The 15,657-nt window shown below is 51.6% G+C and overlaps 6 protein-coding genes across 6 annotated transcripts; 4 read left to right on the forward strand and 2 right to left on the reverse strand.

The window, feature by feature from the left end:
- Positions 1-22: 22 nt before the first annotated feature.
- BU24DRAFT_457224 (uncharacterized protein) lies at positions 23-533 on the reverse strand (the record flags this gene model as incomplete). Its single annotated transcript, XM_033531523.1, has 3 exons — positions 23-261; positions 323-463; positions 521-533. 3 exons carry the CDS (start codon positions 531-533, stop codon positions 23-25), a joined length of 393 nt encoding a protein of 130 aa, XP_033389566.1.
- Positions 365-1,138, reverse strand: BU24DRAFT_487686 (uncharacterized protein). The gene has a single exon (XM_033533475.1). The coding sequence runs from the start codon at positions 889-891 to the stop codon at positions 574-576; it is 318 nt and encodes a 105-aa protein (XP_033389567.1). The 5' UTR covers positions 892-1,138; the 3' UTR covers positions 365-573.
- Positions 1,139-1,178: 40 nt separating this feature from the next.
- On the forward strand, positions 1,179-2,346 carry BU24DRAFT_416882 (alpha/beta-hydrolase). The gene is made up of 2 exons (XM_033526566.1): positions 1,179-1,429; positions 1,479-2,346. Exons 1-2 carry the CDS (start codon positions 1,366-1,368, stop codon positions 2,153-2,155), a joined length of 741 nt encoding a protein of 246 aa, XP_033389568.1. The 5' UTR covers positions 1,179-1,365; the 3' UTR covers positions 2,156-2,346.
- A 132-nt stretch (positions 2,347-2,478) lies between these two features.
- BU24DRAFT_416885 (exopolyphosphatase-like protein) lies at positions 2,479-4,337 on the forward strand. The gene has a single exon (XM_033526567.1). It carries the CDS (start codon positions 2,814-2,816, stop codon positions 4,092-4,094), a length of 1,281 nt encoding a protein of 426 aa, XP_033389569.1. The 5' UTR covers positions 2,479-2,813; the 3' UTR covers positions 4,095-4,337.
- Positions 4,338-8,039: 3,702 nt separating this feature from the next.
- On the forward strand, positions 8,040-13,329 carry BU24DRAFT_404267 (uncharacterized protein; the record flags this gene model as incomplete). Its single annotated transcript, XM_033525632.1, has 3 exons — positions 8,040-9,458; positions 9,565-9,674; positions 9,729-13,329. 3 exons carry the CDS (start codon positions 8,040-8,042, stop codon positions 13,327-13,329), a joined length of 5,130 nt encoding a protein of 1,709 aa, XP_033389570.1.
- Positions 13,330-13,925: 596 nt separating this feature from the next.
- Positions 13,926-14,505, forward strand: BU24DRAFT_416889 (uncharacterized protein). The gene has a single exon (XM_033526568.1). It carries the CDS (start codon positions 14,253-14,255, stop codon positions 14,466-14,468), a length of 216 nt encoding a protein of 71 aa, XP_033389571.1. The 5' UTR covers positions 13,926-14,252; the 3' UTR covers positions 14,469-14,505.
- The last annotated feature ends 1,152 nt before the right edge of the window (positions 14,506-15,657 follow it).

Below are 15,657 nucleotides of genomic sequence, written 5' to 3' on the forward strand. Positions count from 1 at the left end.
GAGTAACCACTCGCATGTTTTTCTACCAACCCCTCCTCTCAAAACGATCGGGACGGTCGTACTGGTTCGGATCGTACTGGTCCGCCCCTTGGTTCTCAATGTAATGTTCATCATACATGCGCTCAGCGTGCTCCTTAGCATGTCGTTTGGCCTTCTCACGGTCGAACCAATCCTCGCCCTTGGTCTCAGCTAGCTTGTCGACTTCCGCTCCGGCGAATCCGGCGAGGAGCTCTTTGGCGAAAGCATGGGATACGGGCTTTCCTAAAGAAGGGATCAGTATGGAAGGATGAGAGCGACAGGATGGTAGTGGAGGAATGTGTACCTTCGCGGCGCTGGTGGTCCTCAAAAGCTTTAAAACCAGCAAAAGCTGCACCGCCGGCCACCAGTTCGTGACCAAAGGACGATTTGTGCTCTTCGAACTGGTCGTTGTTGTAGACGCGCTCGTAGGCATCCTCGGAGTTGTCTGTTGGAGCGTTGAGTCAGTGTGCTCAATGGAAGATAATCTGTTGGAGGGTCTTACCCCAGAAAGGCATGCTGAAAATGTGTAAGGATGATAGTTCTTGGAGGGGTTATTCAAGAAATATCGATTGACGTTTGGCAGTGAAGATTGATGTTAAGATGGGCTGGATTGTCAACATGAATTGTAAGGAGAAAGGAGGGGTTTATATATCTTTGTTTAGCCAGTATACTAACACCCCGGAACTTCAGGGACGCATTAGCTGAGTAAATAGCTTCGTCATAGTGCCCTTTCCGCGCGAACCCTGGAACCAAATCATCATGCCGCCTCTCCCATTGTGATGCCACTCCGAGCTGTGGCCTCAAGTGGCGGTGCGCGAATTTCCTGGAGTAATCCCAAAATAGTTCCCGGCTATCCGAGTGAAAGACGCTCATGACGCAACGGAGACCGCTACTGGGACAACAATTGGCCGTTGATGTCGCTTCTTGTTATAAAAGAACAGGCATTTGTTGTCCAATGCATGAAGCACGCTCGAAAATGGTCTAGATGCTTGCGCGTCTTGCATACTCGCGCAACATGTGGAGAATTGATCGGCAGGGATTGGGAGATACAAGCTCACCAAGCTCCTCGCTTAGACAATGAGGAAAGCTTGGTACATATCGCGCAAGAATGATGTCCACGATATCTTCGTATTTGATCGTAAAAAAAGGCTAAATTAAAATGATAATGATAAATTCTACTGCCCATTAGATATATATATCATGCATCCTCTTCATGTGTACGGCAGAAACGAACAGCTTTTGTACCAAGCTTTCGGGGGTCCCTAGCGCGTAGATCCCTCGAGGGTCCCCACTAGCTCTTCGTGACCTCAGCCACCGCATGCCAGCAATGTCCTCAACGCCGCAGTCATGCCGGGTCGACTGCCTACGAAGAGTGATTTTGCACAATCGATTGAGCTGAGCATAACTCCGCGTAAGTAGTGAGAACATGCACAACGACCACAGCAGCTGAACAACAGCAGCGCCGTCCGGACAACCCGCCACGAATGTCTTGATCCTGCTACATGGCCTGGGGGATACGAATGCCCCGTTCACGAAGTTAGGGCAGCAGCTCTCGCTCCCAGAAACAGCATGCATCGCCGTTCAAGCGCCCGCTCCCCTCCCGTTCGATTTGGGCGGGTTTCATTGGGGCGATGATCTCATCTTCGACCAGAACACGGGCGTCATGGATATGGACACAGGGTTCAAGAAAGCAACCACAGTCATAAAGGATGGCGTGATATACGATGGATTGATCGGTAAATGCGGCTATAAGGGCCGGGAGATCATGATATTCGGGTTTGCACAGGGTGGGATGGTAGCTCTTCAGGTGGCCGCCGAGCTGGACGACAACGAGCTGGGAGGTGTCGTCGGCATTGGAGGTTTCTTGTCACTATCTTTGCCACTGAAAGCTTTGGAGAAGAAAAGCAAGACACCTGCGTTGGTCTGCAAGGCATCGAAGGCATCCGCTGTTTCGGACAGCGCCATCTCACGAATGAAGGACGCTTTCGAGTTCCTGGAGGTCAAGGAATGGAACAAGCGAGGCGATGGAATGCCGAGTAACAGGGAAGAGATGATGCCCATTATGCAGTTCTTCGCGAGGCGTTTGAGAAGTACAAGGGGAGTGCCTGCTGGAAGTGTCGAGATCTCATCGGTATGAATGTTAAGACTTCTACTATGAATTGAATGATGATTATCAAAGGCTGCGGCATCAACTTGAAAAAAAAAAACGAATTCAGGATACATGTAGCAACATGTATTAACAAAATCGATTTTCATCGCTATACGGCCTGATTCTTGTTGAACTTCTCCAGTATACTGATAGACTTCAAACGCTAGATCAACGACGAATAGATACTGGCCTATCGTATAGTTATTACTCCGTGTATCTGATCTCTAATAGAACATTGTCGCACTTGGGCGTTTTAACGTCGTGCAAACTCATTGACACCTCGCTCAGTAGATGTCTATTCGATGCGGCGAACATCCAATTATGATTGGCCGGGACTTTGGCGGACAAGCGAGGCAGAATTCCATCCCCGCGTACGTCACTCTATTTACTTTTGGATCCGTAAACCTATCGGAAAACACATACAAGAAGCAGCATTCAGCCTACGATAACCGTCACAGACGGAAGACATTATTCCACAATGGCCGTGCCGAGGACATCCCTTCGTGGCTTTCTCACGTACGCCAAAGGCGCATTACGCAAAGCAATCGACTCAGACCAGAAAGTCACATTTGTGATTGGCAATGAATCAGCCGGTAGGTGCATGTAAAACAGCGCAGGATTGCGTCCCTAATCTCCCAGGACCCCAATGCTGACTGGGAGGCAAAAACGGCCTATAGATCTCGATTCCATGTCATGCTCGGTTCTATACGCATACCTTCGTTCGCTGTCTCCGCCGCGCAATGCATTCAGCCCAGTGTATGTGCCAATCGCCAATATCCCCAGCTCAGACATCCAACTGCGGCCGGAATACCTGGCCGTATTCAGGCATGCAGACATCGAGGCCAAGCATCTGATAACGCTCACTGATTTGCCGGATCTGGCCGTCATCGAATCCAAACTGCGTCCGGAGAACACAAGGTGGATTCTTGTGGACCACAACGCGCTGCAAGGCCAGCTAGGCAATATATACTCTGGTCGCGTCGGGGGTGTGATTGACCACCACGACGAGGAAGGCAAGGTGCCACACGACACAGGAGACGAGCCCCGCATCGTCGAGAGGAGCGGAAGCTGCACCAGTCTAGTCACGGAATACTGCCAGCAAGCCTGGGACCAGCTTTCCGATTCAGCCCTCGCAGCATCATCATCATCCGGAGCCTCTCACTCGCAGGGCGAGAGCCTGCAAGGCGACGGTGATGGTGCTGCTGTCACTGCACTATGGGATGCACAGGTGGCCCAATTAGGACTCGCCAGTATTCTAATCGACACGAACAACCTCCAATCCAAAGACAAGACGACGTCGCACGACAGCGCAGCGGTCGAGTACCTGGAAGCCAAGATCCAGTCCTGTCCGACGCTTGCACCGCAATACGAACGAGGCAAGTTCTACGGCGAGATAGACACCGCGAAGAAGGACATTGGGAGCCTGCAGTTGAGGGACATACTCAGGAAAGACTACAAGGAATGGGACAAGGAGGGCCTGAAGCTGGGAGTCAGTTCTGTGGTCAAGCCCATTGGGTTCCTGGAGGGCAAGGCCCGGGATGAGAAAGCAGACACGCAGTCTCTCGATACGGCGTTTTACGAAGCACTGCGAGCGTTCCGAGACGAGCGCGAATTAGACCTATACACCGTGATGACGACGTCTACCTCATCCACCGGCGAGTTCCAGCGAGAGCTGTTGCTCTGGGCATTCGGCGAGGAGGCTGTCGCGGCGGCGGAGAGGTTTGCTTCGGATGCGAAGGAGGAGCTGGGGCTGGAAGAGTGGAGCAGGCCGGCGGATGACAGCCAGAGATCTGAGTTGTCAGCGCCGCTTTCGCCGCCGGCGGCGGTCCAGGAACGGAATGAGTGGAGGAGGGTCTGGTGGCAGCGAAATGTACAACACAGCAGGAAACGTGTTGCACCGCTGCTCAGGGAAGCCATGGCGGCATGACTAGGATCCGTCCGATCGTCTCCACGTTACACGTGCCAGGACAGGACGAGACGGACGCGCGCGGCAGGCGAGAAGTTGTAACGCTGGTCGTCGACGAACTGGGGGTCGTTGGCTTAATCTAGATGGGTGGGAAAAAAGCGTGATGTTTCCGTATTTGGAACGAAACCGGGCTTGGGCTCTCGACGTCGCTCCGTCGGATCCTTTTTGTCCCCAACAGTTGTGGTATCCAGTGGATACTTTGTTTGTTTATTTCCGGTCAGTATCTGCCTATCTACACCGTCTTAGTGTAGTTATGTACAGCGAACGCGAGCACGTCAATGCGTTGTATGTATCTGTCCATTATGGGGCAGTTTTGCCACTTTAATGACGAACCGGTGGACGAAGCATGATCCTATGTTTATTTGCATATTTGGGGGGTTCGCATGTCAATCTCTGTGGACCTCAACCACAGATGGTCTGAAAATGAACGAATAGTCATAGTGCCCGATATCATTTCCATCTCTCTGGAGTACTACGTACATACAAAGCCCCCATCATCACACGACCCATTTCCAAGTCGAGAAAGCTGAAAAACATTCTGAAACGAAGCAACAAATTAGAATCCTACATGAACTTGTTTTGGTTTCTTGTTTCGTAAGAGATATGATTCCTAGTGGGAGGTTAGGTACCTAGGTAGGTAGGATTCATTCGTTTATTCGTTCATGTCTTGCAGTAGCCGGAGAGAATTGACAGATTTTGAGTTTTTTAAATCATGACTGCATTATTGGTAGGAAATGCTGGAGTATATTGGTTGAGCTGCATGAGGGAAAGTTTGCGTCTCTATGTGTTAGTATGTGTGCATATGAGAATCTAAAATATGGGGGCGTTCCTGCAGGCTGTCATTGGTATTTTCTACTCCGTATCTCTTGGGTTTTTTTGGCAATGAAGTCGATAGGGTTGAGAGAATCTTAGAAGAGAGTTGCTTGATTGGGTAGGTACTTCAGATGTACGGAGTACAGAGTACCTCTTATGGAGTGTCAGTATCAAGGTATCAACTCCCCCATTTGGGGCGAGAAGATGGGAGTTCCTTGCTCTATTGAAACCACAGCCACCATCCTCTCGACCAAAACAAAACGCTGTTTTACTCCTCGTTTGACGTCCGCATATGCGGGGGCCTTTGTCATTCTCATTCTGACACCAAGGAAAGCCAGAGAGACGTCGAGAGTTGAGAGAATTAGGGGAAGACGCGATGCAGTGCCAGCGCACACATGGAGCTACATGGATGATTCAATGCATGGGGGGGCATTGGGCCAACCAGTGACAGCGAAAGGGAGTGAAGGGTGGCCATAGCGCCCGATGGCGGAGATGGGAGATGGGAGGGGAGGGGAGGGTTTACTGGTTGGGGAGCTTTGTTGATGGAACTTCCTTTTCCTTTGCGTATAGCTGCATGCATGCACAGCTGCAACGGAGTTCGAAAAAGGTGCTGAGCTGATGGATGGGATGGGATGGCGAAAAAAGGGTTTGTTCGATGTGAGATGAGATGAGATGAGTGGTTGGGAGAGGCGATGGGAGGCGACAGAGGCGATAGAGGGGGTGTGTCAGAAGCAATGTGGGAATGCCCGTTACTATTGGTGGCCGCAGAAACGGCCAGCTCATCATGGATCACGGACATTTGCTAGGGAAGAGAGCCGCCGCCAGCCCCATCGTCCAGTCTATGCGAGCTAGATATTCAAGAATTTCCTCATTCTCCCTGCTGGCCCTGCTGGGCACAAGGCGAACGGAAGCGAACGAGGCGATCAGGTTGCAGCGGGCGGTGTGATGATCCACGAGCGAGTTGCGCGATTCCAACACGGAACGGCATACAAGTGCAGTTATGTAGGTCGCTTGGGTATCGAAGACGCGGTATAGGTTCTGGGCTGGGGGAACTAGTACTGGAACAATCTTCTGTACAGTAGTTCCATATTATCGTTACAATATGAATGGATGGAGTTTAGTATGTAAGAGATGTATGTGTTGGCGATGCTGCAAGTCATACACTAAGACTCAAGAGTGACTATGATATGGTATGGTCATGGCTACTAGTTACTCCGTACAATGACTACACAGTACACCGTACACAAGGCGACAGAAAGGACAAGCAAAGGCCGCGCCACCGCTTGTTCTGGCAGTCAGAATCAGTCTGTATCATGGAAACTCCCAACTTGTCCATGTGCGCCACCAGGCAATCAAGCGGTCTGCAACAGGCTTCATCCATTCATCCATGCATCGCAACGCTCTGAGTCCGTGTCGGTTGCTCTATTGTCCGTCCTTGTTCCCGGACGATAGACCTGTGTACCTTGGATACTCGTACTTGCAAGGTTACTAGCCACGTCTGTAGTCGTCCTGTGAGACTGTCACTAGGTACCTAATACCGGTACTCGATCACCTATTGTACAGTACCTATCTACGTGTTTGAACACTTGATTGCTACCTGAACTTGGATGACTCGATATACGAAGAGTTGGTTTAGTGCGAGTATCTCTATTTGATAGATCGAACTAGTGAAAACAACAAAACAATATTCCCACGTTGTTCCTTGTAGAGTAAACAGCGAGGCGGACGAGGAATAGTAGTCGGTACATAGCGATTCATGTTTGTTCGGAGGTATCGTAAGTACCAGGTACCCATACAATAGATACTGAAGATGGGCACCTCCCCGCTCCAACCAATCACATCAATCATACGCCGCTTCAGTCAACTCTCTTATAACGACCACGAATGTACCCCGTACGTGATACTTGTTGTCTGAAGTAAGGATAATAACAAAATTATACTACGAAACAATAACAAAACGAAGACGAAGGCGAGCCAGAGAAGAAAGGATAGGATAGGATAGGATAGGATAGGATAGGATAGGGCATGATAGGACCATAGGACAGCACGGGTCGGTGGGTTGGTTGGTTGCTAGAGTGGACAACGCATTCACGCATCCCCCAACCCGCATCGCATCACGCATCACGCATCCACTTCCACAAACCACAACCACAACCAAGCATCCACGCATCTAACAGCATCCTGCCCTGCCCATCCTCGTCTTGCTGCAAACAATTCATACACATCATTTCCTTTTTCTTCGTCCAACCCCGGACTCGTCTCGTCTATTCCCCTCGCCCACTCGATCAGTACCATACTCGTGCATTCGGCCAGGCCATCTCTCTTCGCGCCCTTCCCATCTGCGCCCAATTTTCGCCCCCTCCTCTGTCGCTCTCTCTCTCTCTCCCTCACTCATCCACGTCTGCTTTTTTCTGCCTCTGCCAACCTATCCACTTTACGAAATTTCCGATAGCCTCGACCCGCTGTTTCTTACCATGCTGTTGTTGTTGTCGTCGTTGTCGTTGCTGTGGTTGTAGTTCTGTACACCCACCTATAGTTTAGGTACCCAGGTACCTGAGTTATACCTGTACTCGTCCCGTTTCGCGTGGGCCAACACACCCAATACATCCCATTCACCCAATACTACAACGCCGCATCTTACACTTCCACAACTCTTACACCTCCTACTATTCCCACTCCCACTCCCGCCGTCCTGGCTCATGGCAGCAGCGACAGCGTCAGCGTCAGAATGATTAGAGGGAACCATCATTCTGCCTCGCCGTTGGTGCAGGTCTCGAATACTCCTCCTCGTACGTCGTCACCCAAGTAACTACCTAACTCTTCCTATTTCCCGCCCCAATTATACAACACCTCCAGTCGTCGTCAGGTCGGGCTCGTAATTACTGGTAGATATCTACACAGTAGTATCAATGCGCGCTCCCTCTGTATGATGAGTTGGCACGTCTCGCGCTGACCATTCCACCTACTCTAGCTCCCGCCGCCGTGTCTCCCACCGTTACCCAATTCTCTTCCTCTTCCAGAAGCCATACCCCCTCGGGCCCCTCCCACCACCAAAGCTCCCATAATACAAACCTCGTCCATGACCCTCCTCCCATGGAGGCTCCTCCTCGCTCTTCTACTCCCACCAGGTCGCCTGCGAACGCCCCTTCTCCTGCGCCTTCGCCTTTCAAGCTCCCTCAATCAACAATGGGAAGTCGACCTGGCGGGTCTCTAGACAACACTAACAACAACAATAACATCGTCGTCGACAACTACAACCACAACAACAATAACGACCATGAGCGACCGTCCTCTACCGCCAACAATATGACCTCTTCACAGCGGCCTCAGATGCCTACTCCGTCAATGTCTGCGCCTGCCGGCCGTCTTCCTCGCCTCTTGCCCGCGGACCTCTCCCAGTTCAGCGACTCGATACTCCCGCTCGCCGCTATTTCCACTTCCTCGACATCCCTCGCTGAGCTCGCTCATTTAATAAGACTACAAGGTTACCAAGAGCAGCGGAAGGCACACTCACGCGTCCGACTCCACCGATGGCTGGTCTCGAGCGCTCTTTCCGCACGGCTGGTCCATTGTGGAGAGCTGGCCCACCGCACCCTCGTGGACAACTTCCGCTCCGATGACAAGAAGGCCTTTGCAACACTCTACAACGCACTGAACGATGTCCGGAACTCGTGCGATGCGACACGACGATACGCTCTGCTGGAGCCAGATCTGGAGTTTGGAAAGTCCAAGACCGCAAAGACTGAAAAGTCTCCCTCTCTTTCTACGTTCATCAATGAGGTTCCGAACAAGATTATGGATGACCTGTTGGATTTCGTTTCCGAAATCCGCACCAATCCTGATTTCCTTGCTACTCGTATTCTTAATCTTTCCCAGCAAGAGCTTGCTTCTTTGACCTCCTTCCGCCAGGCTTTGGACCCTATCGACTCGGTGATGGCAATGCAGGCCAGAGGTAAGACCGTTGGTTCAGCCCAAAAGGCGAACCAGTCGCAGGCTCCCACTCCTGTGGAGCGTCTTCTTTCCTTTCAACGTCATGATCCTCTCTCCGCGCTTGTCTACACAATCTTCGCGAATTCTTCAGGACCAGACTCCGCCGAAGATCTGCGCCGGACAGATGTCTTTGCCACCACGTGTGCAAAGCTCATTGTTGACTCCAAGCCCGGAATGGAGAAGTTTATCAAGACCGTCCTGGATGTTTGGGCCGGCATGCGGGAATGGCCTGGAAAAGCTAATCTCGAGTTGTATCTCATGCAAGTCCTCCAGGATGGCCAATTCATATTGGAGAAGGCCGAGGAGCAGCTCAACCGGGCTGGCGCCGCACCGGTTCCCAATACCAAAGATACCATTGCCTCCGATGATTTCTTTGATAAGGCCGTCAAGACTCTGTTCGAGGTTATTGACGATGAGCCCAGCGCCGGTGGCATCCCCGAAGGCGTTTTGGAGATAGGTAATGCCATCCTCCGGAAGCTGGATGAGACCAAAAACCTCCGCAAGGCTGCTCAGAATTTCTTTGTATCACGTTGGCTCTTCTCTACGTTCTTGCTCAACGCAATCATCCATCCCGAGGCATGTTTTCCCACTGGTCCACGTCATAGTCTTATTTACTAATACATCCCAGACCCACGGCATAATGATTGGATATCACATTAGCGAGCATGCACGCCAAAAGATCCTCAAGGAAATCGCCATCCGAGCCCAGAAACATGTCCTGGACATGACCTACAATTGGTACGAATCTCCCTTTGGTCCGTTTTCTTTTCTATCTACTAACCTCTTTGATAGGCGGCAGCAAGTCCCAATCCTCCCGGAGATTCGCACCCACATCGAGAGCATTCTTTCCAGATTCAAGCACACCAAGACTAACTCGAAGCCGGTTCTCTTGCCAGCCAAAGCCATTACCTCACCTCGCGAAACCGTGGAGGTCCAGCCTTTCATTGTGGTCTCCCCAGCCGATATCATTACCTTGGTCAATACGTTATTTCCTGAGCGACGCCCTCCGTCTAGCCATTTTGAGAAGGACGCGCAGCGTCGCCCGGGCCTTGCATCCTCAGCTTCGTCCATTTCCGGTGTTTCTATGCCGTTCAGAAACCAAAGTGCATCTGCTGGTGATGCAAGCTCCATCTTGAGCGCAAGTGCCTCTTCTATGACTAGTGACACAACATCTAGGGAGCCTCTCCTAGATATTGCTCAGCCCCACACACTTCCTCCGGAAGAAGGCTACACAGAGAAGATAGCACCAACCGAACTCTATGGAAGGCGCCTGAGAATGGCGTGCTCCGAGATGAACCGCTTCCTTGGGGTTGAAGCCACATCGGGTTCATGCCATCCCTGTGCTGAACGTTGGGCCGTACTATATATTTCCCCCGATGGAAAACAGCTCAGATCCCGGATGCGCAAGGATGCAGATGACGAGGACGAGCACGACGACGACTCCCCCGAGAGCGACAGCAGTGACGACGAAGGCCCATCGGATAGGATAGACTTGAGATCTGACTATCACCAGTTAAAGGATGCGATTGCCAAGTTAGTCGAAGAATACGAAATTCCAAAGGAATTGGCTCCCGAGAGCGAATCGAAAAGCTTCAGCAATCGGACTTCGACCCACAGGCGAGGGGCTCGTGGCGGCCATCTCACTCGACAGCACAGTGAAGGTCTAGGATCGAGGAACCCGTACAATCAACCCCAGGCTCAGGGACAAAGCCAAAGTCAACTGTCGAATTTGATTGCCAACCAACGCAATGGGCCCGCACGCCACCGCTCTCCTCAGCACACTCGTAGTAACAGTAACCCACAGCCAGCGGACAAGCAGGACAACAACTCGGTGCTGATCACCATGTTGGAAATCGCAATGAACCAGAGCCAAGCTAGGTCGGATTTCGTCAACGCTCATTTGTATTACAAGACCCTACAAACACTTCGCAAGCTCAACTCGCCCTCGCTGACCAAGAATGGGTACGCTGCACTTCTCAACTATTTCTCTCGAGGCCCGCGCGATTCCCTTGGGAAGTCTGCCAACGCCATTGAGGAGTTCGAGGCCTGGTTCGTCTGGCTTAAGCAATCACAAGAGCGTCACGATTCTGCTATTGAGGATATGATGATGGGACTGAGAAATCTCCGCGATAAGATGTGGTACATCACAGATGTTCGCAATTCTGCACAATACGAAGAAGCACGAAACATTGCAATTGCTCTCAAGATCATGGGTCAGCCCACGAAGACGCCAGAAGGAAAGCCTCTCCAGTCGCACAGGGCTCGGAATTACTCCAAGTCATCCTCGAACAACTTCCTCCTCAAGACCGAGGCTCAGCTGGTCGACCTCATGGCAGCTCCCCAGGACTTCGGAGGCCCGAACAAGTTATCTGACGAACAATCCGATGTGACCATGAAATGGCTCAACCAATACGGAGTAGAGAACTTCTGCAAGGGCGAGGAGAGAATCCACCGTTTCTGCCTGGAAATCGACAAATGCGTCAACAAACTTGTCGGTGACAGCATCATGGATGGCCCAGTCCTGTGGTCCAGCGAACTTTTCCGCAGGGACAAGGAGGTGCTCGACAGTGGGCGCCAGAAGGGAGACCTCTTCCTGACCGGGGTGGGAACACTTTCCATTGCTGGCGACGAGGAGTACGAGATTCACGGGCGACCTGGGTCTCGAGGCTCCTTTGCCCAACGCCCCAGCCATGGCAGCCTCCGCTCGGCCTCCAATCGCAATGCCTCCCAGCAGAGCTTCGATGTAAGTCCTTGGGCAAGGAATCCTTCTGATACTCAAGAGTACTTCGGCGCTTCGAGTCCAGTGCTCACTATTGATTCCAATGCGACTTTCTGGTCCCCCTTCCAGACTCAAGTCCAGTCTCCTAGCAGTGCCACAAGCATTCGACCACGAACCGCCTCGTCTTCGAAGGGCACTGTCATGCTGAAGCAGTCAGCAAGTGTCAACGAAGACAAGCATCGCTTCCTTTTGGATCTCAAGCAGGCAGTCACCGGACTTCTCCTCAGTGATCTTGGCACCATGGTTTTCGGCCATGGTAGCGAGACTGACAATTGGTTCTCGGGCGATTTGGGCGAGGACTGCATTCAACGACGAGAAGAGGAAGACCGCCACCGCAAGAAGCAACTTGCACGCAAGAAGAGCATGAAGACGCTACGCAGCTCCACTCGCCCTGAACGTAATGGCCCTCTCGACACCCTTGGCCGTACTGAGCGTAGCGGTGTTGCACCTCCCATCGCGACGCTACAGCACGCGGCGGCAGCCTCCGATGCCCACCAATCTGGAGGCGAGTACTCGTCGACTTCGAGCGAGACTACTTCACGTTCCACCGGCATGGCTACCGCGAAAAAGGCCGGCTTACTCGAATTCCCTTACAACGTGGCGTTCCGTCGCCTTTTGAACAAGTTTGCCACTCATCCGAATCCGTTCTCCAAGCTTCATGCGTTGTATGAGCTTGAGTTGCTTATAGTTGCATCTCTCTCCTCCAAGTCTAGTCGCTCATTCAACAATCGGCGCGACATGTTGCCTACGGTGCCACAATCGCCTACCCTTGGAACCATGCCCGAGCTAAGCTCTCGGGAGCCGGCGACTCAGACCTCACGGGCACAAAACCTGGAGGAAGCAATCGCAAACTGCGAGGAGCGCCGCTCCCACAGTATGAGCCAGAATCCAGAGCGATCCAGCACGGCGTCGCCCCAACCCCATCGCAGTGGTGCCCGTTCTCCTGTTGGCCCACCGAGCACGGACATGATCGTCGATGTGATCCAGGGCCTTTTCCGTGACGCGGAAATCCGACCCAAGTCACTGTTCAGAGACCTTCAATACATTGCATCTTTTGTTCCAGCGCAAATGTTGGATAAGACTGCGCGTGGCAAGGCCTTCTGGGATGTCGGCCTCGCCGCTCTCGGCCTCAAGCAGGATGTCTGCAGAATCATGGTCGAGATTGTCGACGACATTGTAGCTCGGAACTCTAATCGTGACCCCGTGAGCCTCCAGTCGAATGGTGGCGCAGGCCGGCAGTTAGGCACCGCGCCAGGTACTAGCGCCACGGCTGGGTCCGATCAGGCCGTCTCGCGCTATACGATGGAGGATGCAGCGCGCATGCTGCTCATCACAGCGAAAGAAGGAGATGCCGCGGCCGAGCGCGAGCTTGCCATTTTCTATCTCACATCACCCGAATTGGTGAATCGCGCTGTGTTGCCGCTGACGAAACCCCGGGATGTCTTCAAGACGGAACTGCTTAACCGTGAGAGGAGAGCAAGCCAGGACCCTGCCAGGAGCGACCCCATGACCATGTGTGTCGCGCAGCACTGGATGGAGCAGAGTAAGCGAGGAGGTGATCAGCTCGCCACCAAGTATTTGCGAGCTCGCGATGAGTTCGAGAGCATTCCGTGAATCCTTTGACGAGTCGCAAGCGAACGATGCGCACCATCACCATCACCATCACCATCTTCATCCTAATCATCACCACCATCACGACCGCCATATTACCCGATTTGGATATCTGGACACCCTCAGTACTCGCAGCATTGAAGCGTTCTTGTTTTCACTATTTTGATTCGCGCATTCCATTATGATTTTTTCTCTGCTCTGCGCGCGCCGCATACCCTGGGCATCAACAAAAAGAATACCCCAACGGCCTGTATGCATAGCGAGGAGTTTTCGTTTGATCATTTGACATTGATGCGATATGCTTGATTCCCCCCGTCTTCGTTTACCATTCATACCCCTGCGCTTTTTATGTTTTACCTTTGTTTTTCTTTTTTCATTCTTCCTCTACCAAGAAGGGGCGGAGAGCGCTGCCTGGCGAGGCTTGTAGATGGGTACAATATGCATGTACAGTTGGAGCGACGGAACCTTTTATGAAATCACTGAGCTGATTCTGGTAGAGAAGAGGAGAGAAAGAGAGCAGAAGAGCAGGAACAAATGTCGTTTCCATACATGTGTACATGGACGCGCATCTTTCTCTCTCACAACCGATAGGACGGGCTCGGCGTGGGTGTTGTTGTTGATTTTTTCTTCTCTCTCTACGGTACACGGGTTTCCACTACAATAATGATGACTTATATACGGCCATGTGGTTTTATTTTACGATTTTTAGATTTTTCTTTTTTCCCCCGCTTGGTTCTTACTCTCCAGGATATATTGGTATATACGAAAAGAATGATAGGAAGGAATGGGAAACTATATGGGAATGAATAAATCCATCATGAAATCATGAAATCTACAATGAATGACTGGTGAATTGCACTGTGGTCTTCGTGAGTCAGTACGGAGTGTTGACGGTCGTCGAAAGCAGACGGGGGGGATCAGGAGCAATGCCATTCGCAGTCCCATTTCCTCTTTCAGCCTCACTCTCTTTTTCTAGCCTTGCCTTGCCTAGGGTACGGTACGAATCTACCTACCTCAGCTACCGGGTCCTGTGGCGCGGATATCACGGCTGCGATAAAGCGAGATGGCGTTCTTTTGGTGGGTGTCCTTTTTTGGTATCTAGGTATCTACCTTTTGATTATTGTGAGGTTTTGGGGAAGTAGGTACATGTTTTTTGCGTATGAGCATTGAGGCGAGCTGAGTAACGAACGTGGTCTACTCCCTTCCCAATATGCAAAAAGGAACGGGTTATACGGGGGGGGGGTCCTGTGTGTCAGAATTTAGAAAAAACCCCCCCCCCCCCCCCTCCGCTTCCCCTCCGTGATATTGCAGAATCGGGACATTCACAAAGTATTGGTTTTCATGGGTGGTGCTTGTATGGTATGTAGGCATGTACGCGGGACCCGCTTTTTTCTATGGCACACATCCCTACGGTTCGTGCGAGTGCGAGTGCGAGGGCGAGGCGAGGATGCGAATGAGAGGGAGTTAACTAAACTGCACAGTAACTAGGTATGGAGGAGAGAGGAGGACTCGAGAGCGGAGAGGGGAGAGGAGCCAAGAGAGCTGAAAAAGGATGGGATGGTAAAGTTCGCCCAGAGTGAGTCGCCTCGCCTTATGAGACATTGGGCTTGACGGGTAGTCGGGATCTGCGGTTGCGATTTGGTGGAGATTTTGTGGGAATGGAATGGCAATACATAGGAAAAGGAAATAGAAAGAGGAGATGGAGTTGGGAATGAGGAGATGATGAGAGGCATGGCAATGGCATGGCAATGGCATAGTTCGTCAAGTTGTCAATTGTTACTGGTTTGTCAAATGTTGAGTAGACGTGTGTGGAGATGTAGGCGTGTCGTCGTTCACGAAACGTTGTGGAACCATCAAATCATCACCTCTGAGTCTCTCTTCAAGTTTTTGCTTTTTCTCGTTTGCATTTCTATATTTTTCGTTTCTTTTTCCCTCTTTTTGCTTTTTACTCTGGGGGAGGCGGCGGGTGGGAACGGGTGGGCTTTTTCTTTCTCTCGTTATGTATGTCTCATTTGCATTTCTCATGCAGGTACGCTCCACGGAGGACGTGATGTGTCTGTGGTTGGTTGTTGAAGATGAAGTTTTTCCCGCACGAGGCTTGCGGGCGTTTTTTCGCGCTGTCCAATGTTTATGTTTACTTGCACGTACATACGTACGTCTGGCTATCTCTGATGTCCATGTGATTGCAGTTCGTCGTTGAGTTAGTCGTTCGTTCGTTCGTTATGGTGCTACGGAACCACTGGTAGTACACAGTAGAGCGCGTGCGTGCGTGCTAGTCCCACCCTCCCCCTTATCGGTGGGGACCGTTTCATCATCTGGGGTTCGGGAGAC

Source organism: Aaosphaeria arxii, assembly GCF_010015735.1.
Source record: "Aaosphaeria arxii CBS 175.79 unplaced genomic scaffold BU24scaffold_1, whole genome shotgun sequence".
In the NCBI taxonomy this organism is placed as follows: Eukaryota; Fungi; Ascomycota; class Dothideomycetes; order Pleosporales; genus Aaosphaeria; species Aaosphaeria arxii.

Bases quoted from the DNA above. Each gene is read 5' to 3' on its own strand.
- BU24DRAFT_416885 (XM_033526567.1), top strand. From the start codon at position 2,814: ATGCTGACTGGGAGGCAAAAACGGCCTATAGATCTCGATTCCATGTCA.
- BU24DRAFT_416889 (XM_033526568.1), top strand. From the start codon at position 14,253: ATGCCATTCGCAGTCCCATTTCCTCTTTCAGCCTCACTCTCTTTTTCT.
- BU24DRAFT_416882 (XM_033526566.1), top strand. From the start codon at position 1,366: ATGCCGGGTCGACTGCCTACGAAGAGTGATTTTGCACAATCGATTGAG. The intron at 1,430-1,478 runs GTAAGTAGTGAG...GAACAACAGCAG, and splicing joins TGAGCTGAGCATAACTCCGC to CGCCGTCCGGACAACCCGCC.
- BU24DRAFT_487686 (XM_033533475.1), bottom strand. From the start codon at position 891: ATGAGCGTCTTTCACTCGGATAGCCGGGAACTATTTTGGGATTACTCC.